This window comes from Trichomycterus rosablanca, chromosome 15 (genome assembly GCF_030014385.1).
Source record: "Trichomycterus rosablanca isolate fTriRos1 chromosome 15, fTriRos1.hap1, whole genome shotgun sequence".
Lineage (NCBI taxonomy): Eukaryota > Metazoa > Chordata > Actinopteri > Siluriformes > Trichomycteridae > Trichomycterus > Trichomycterus rosablanca.
The window spans coordinates 20,821,895-20,825,333 of record NC_086002.1 but is presented as its reverse complement, the minus strand read 5'-3'; the positions used below and the strand labels follow the sequence as shown (position 1 = coordinate 20,825,333).

Genomic DNA, 3,439 nt, shown 5'->3' with positions numbered 1-3,439 from the left:
CCACGAGATGGAAGCCACGCTTCACTAATTGTGTATTGGTTCTCCAAAACATTATAATTACAGTTACTAGTACTACTACTACTATCACCAATAATACTATTATTACAACAACTATAATAGGGGGAAAAAAATCATAATGAGTAATTATGATTATTTACACTTAATATTTTACAGTATGTCTTCTAAAATGCCTGTAATTACCCAGTGTTAATTATCTATAATATTTTTTTTATTATTGATAATGATACATTATTCTGAATAATTATTATTGATTATTAATCGTTTATTCTTTCATTTTTTTGGCATTAGTAGCCTACTCATAACGACTACATTACTCTTACTAACTTAATGCTTTATAGAACCCCATAAACATACACCACTATAAACATTATTAATCATGTGTTATAAGACACCACCTGCCAATCTTTAATCAGCTGTACTTATGTAACCTTGCTTATAATTGTTGTAAGAACATGTAAAGTACATCTCTACACACACAGCTGTTTTTTCTAATATTCATAACTCTAATAAATGTAACTAATTTATAATTTGGAACCGACACACATAAATAAATGAAAAAGTTATGAAAAGTGCCCATTTCAGTGGAAGCATGTAAGTGGCTCTTAAAAGAGCCTTTGGGGATAACTGGATGGAGTGGGTTCGTTTAAGCACGCTCTCCGCGAATACGGCGGGCCAGCTGGATGTCCTTAGGCATGATGGTCACCCTCTTAGCATGGATGGCGCACAGGTTGGTGTCCTCGAACAGACCGACCAGGTAAGCTTCACTGGCCTCCTGCAGAGCCATGACGGCAGAACTCTGGAAGCGCAGATCGGTCTTAAAGTCCTGAGCGATCTCTCTAACCAGTCGCTGGAAGGGCAGCTTGCGGATGAGCAGCTCAGTGGACTTCTGATAACGGCGGATTTCACGCAGAGCCACGGTACCTGGCCTGTAACGGTGAGGTTTCTTCACACCGCCAGTAGCCGGGGCGCTCTTGCGGGCAGCCTTAGTGGCGAGCTGCTTCCTCGGCGCCTTACCACCGGTGGATTTACGAGCGGTCTGCTTGGTTCTTGCCATCGCGTCTGGAACTCCGTACTTCACGAACTGTAGAACAGAATACGTCAGCCCGCCCAACACGCTCTATTTAAGTACCAGAGCCGCTCCGCGCTCATTGGGCGTCTTGATGACGCACTTTTCTCATTGGACGAACGTTCTAACGTCAAATGTCGCTGACTGGTCGGTGTTCTGCCGCTGCCTCGTTTCAGAAAACACAGTATTTCCTCTATGCTGTTGGCGGGATTTATAATACTTTCCATTGTTTCTTTGTGCTTTTAAAACACAGCCTACAATCGCATTTAAAGTATATACCTTTTTAAAAATATATTATTGATTATTTCGTTCATTTTGCTTATTATTGTTATTATTAGCATTATTATTGTTCCATGCGTATTACACAAACGCGTTTGTTGCACCACTTTTAATCGTCTATATTGTTGGTTTTGCTACTGCAAGTGATCTGTAACTTCTCTTATGTTTACATACATAGGGACATATGTAAAAATAAATGGGGAAAAAATAAATCACATATTGATTTGGTAATTTTACCATGTCATAGATCATGTGTTTTATGCCGTGTGATTCTATGAAACGATATTACATTTAATTTGTTTACACACTATTTGGGGAAATAGCACTTTATCTGTGGAAATGGGTGGCTCTTAAAAGAGCCTTTTGGTTAGAACACGAGAGCGACTTTACTTGGCCTTGGCTGCTTTCTCGGTCTTCTTGGGCAACAGAACAGCCTGGATGTTAGGCAGCACACCGCCCTGAGCGATAGTTACACCTCCAAGCAGTTTGTTCAACTCCTCGTCGTTACGCACGGCCAACTGCAGATGACGAGGGATGATACGAGACTTCTTGTTATCTCTGGCGGCGTTACCAGCCAACTCGAGGATCTCAGCGGTCAGATACTCCAGCACGGCAGCCAAGTAGACAGGAGCACCAGCTCCCACACGGTGGGCGTAATTACCCTTACGTAGGTGTCTGTGAACACGGCCCACGGGGAACTGAAGGCCGGCACGGGATGAACGAGTCTTGGCCTTAGCCCTAGCCTTACCACCGGTCTTTCTTTTTTATTTTATTTAAACTTCATCAGAGTACATGGAAATTACATTACATTATCAAGACAATCATTTACAATTTTAAAATCTTCCACAATTCAGAGTCCTTAAATAAAACATTCATTGTTCGTATTCTTTTCAGTTCAGTTCTTATATTTTTATAAACATTCTCTGCTGAAACAAACTGTTGGTCAATAGTCATTCTGCATCTTGTTTTCCATAATTTAGACTTCACAATACACAGTACTAACCACAGGAAGTCATGTTTATCTTTAGACATGATTTCATCAAAAATACCGAAACAGACGGACTTCATATGAAATTTTATCTCAAGACCTAAATTTTCCATTTTGCTCCATACTTCTTGGGAACGATAACACTCTAGAATAAAATGTTCTAAAGTTTCCTCTGTCTGGCATTTTGGCATAGGGCACATGTTTGTCTTCACAAAACAACTCCACTTCACTACAGATCTCACCGGTCTTTCCGCGTCCACTCATTTTGATGATCAGGTGTGTTCGTCGAACAAAACTGGAATAAACTCAGAGAGAGCTCGAAACGGTATGATATAGGCAAACTGGCCTCTCTCCTATTGGCTAAGAGCGAAGGTACAGCTGAGCCAATCCTAAACGCGCCGTCATGTCCCAAGGGAAACACATACTGCCCCCCCCCCTCTCTTCTCCTCCGTTCTCCCGCCCGTGTAATGTATGATACAGAAAAGCTTCTCTTAAGCAACAATTACATTATATTATGTCACAATAACATTTACACTAATAATTACATTTTGTAAGGTGCTCATATACGTGAGTGCACATACATATACACATTTATACAGACAGTTTTATGGGGATGTGTGACAAAAGCATTATTACACATAAAACACAAAAATTATTACTCTCCACAAAATATGTATGAATGGATGTATGAACAGTTGTGTGTTTGCATGCTGCTTATACGTATGTATGTGTTTAGGAAACGACTCTTTATGGGAGGATATAGGTGGCTCTTAAAAGAGCCGTTTTAAGGAAACAAAAATAATAAAACAGGAACAAGTTTACTTCTTCTTGGGTGCAGCTTTTTTGGCCTTGGTCGCTTTGGGCTTAGCGGTCTTGGGTTTGGCTGCCTTGGCTTTTTTAGGACTCTTGGCTGCCTTCTTGGGGGTCGCCGGCTTCTTAGCCTTCTTGGGGCTCTTGGTGGTTTTCTTAGCGGCCGCAGCGGGTTTCTTGACCTTCTTGGGGGACTTCTTAGCGGTGGGCTTCTTGGCTGTTACCTTCTTGGGCTTCTTTGCAGCGGCGGGTTTCTTTGCGGCCTTTTTCACTTT

The 3,439-nt window shown here is 41.3% G+C and overlaps 3 protein-coding genes across 3 annotated transcripts in view; all 3 read right to left on the bottom strand.

Annotated features, from left to right (window-relative positions):
- Positions 1 to 649: 649 nt before the first annotated feature.
- On the bottom strand, positions 650 to 1,081 carry LOC134329084 (histone H3). The gene has a single exon (XM_063010331.1). The coding sequence runs from the start codon at positions 1,073 to 1,075 to the stop codon at positions 665 to 667; it is 411 nt and encodes a 136-aa protein (XP_062866401.1). The 5' UTR covers positions 1,076 to 1,081; the 3' UTR covers positions 650 to 664.
- Positions 1,082 to 1,752: 671 nt separating this feature from the next.
- LOC134328966 (histone H2A-like) lies at positions 1,753 to 2,618 on the bottom strand. The gene is made up of 2 exons (XM_063010204.1): positions 2,580 to 2,618; positions 1,753 to 2,121 (listed from the first exon to the last, which is right to left on the bottom strand). The coding sequence occupies exons 1-2, from the start codon at positions 2,616 to 2,618 to the stop codon at positions 1,753 to 1,755; spliced, it is 408 nt and encodes a 135-aa protein (XP_062866274.1).
- Positions 2,619 to 3,172: 554 nt separating this feature from the next.
- Positions 3,173 to 3,439, bottom strand: part of LOC134328859 (histone H1-like) — a 618-nt gene continuing 351 nt past the window's right edge. The window contains exon 1 of the mRNA XM_063010090.1: positions 3,173 to 3,439. This exon is cut by the window's right edge and continues 351 nt beyond it. Coding sequence (XP_062866160.1) covers positions 3,173 to 3,439 — 267 coding nt within the window.

Excerpts from the sequence above, each read along its gene's own strand:
- LOC134329084 (XM_063010331.1), bottom strand. The coding sequence starts at position 1,075 with ATGGCAAGAACCAAGCAGACCGCTCGTAAATCCACCGGTGGTAAGGCG.
- LOC134328966 (XM_063010204.1), bottom strand. The coding sequence starts at position 2,618 with ATGAGTGGACGCGGAAAGACCGGTGAGATCTGTAGTGAA. Across the intron at positions 2,122-2,579 it reads CCGGTGAGATCTGTAGTGAA|ACCGGTGGTAAGGCTAGGGC; the intron begins GTGGAGTTGTTT and ends TAAAAAAGAAAG.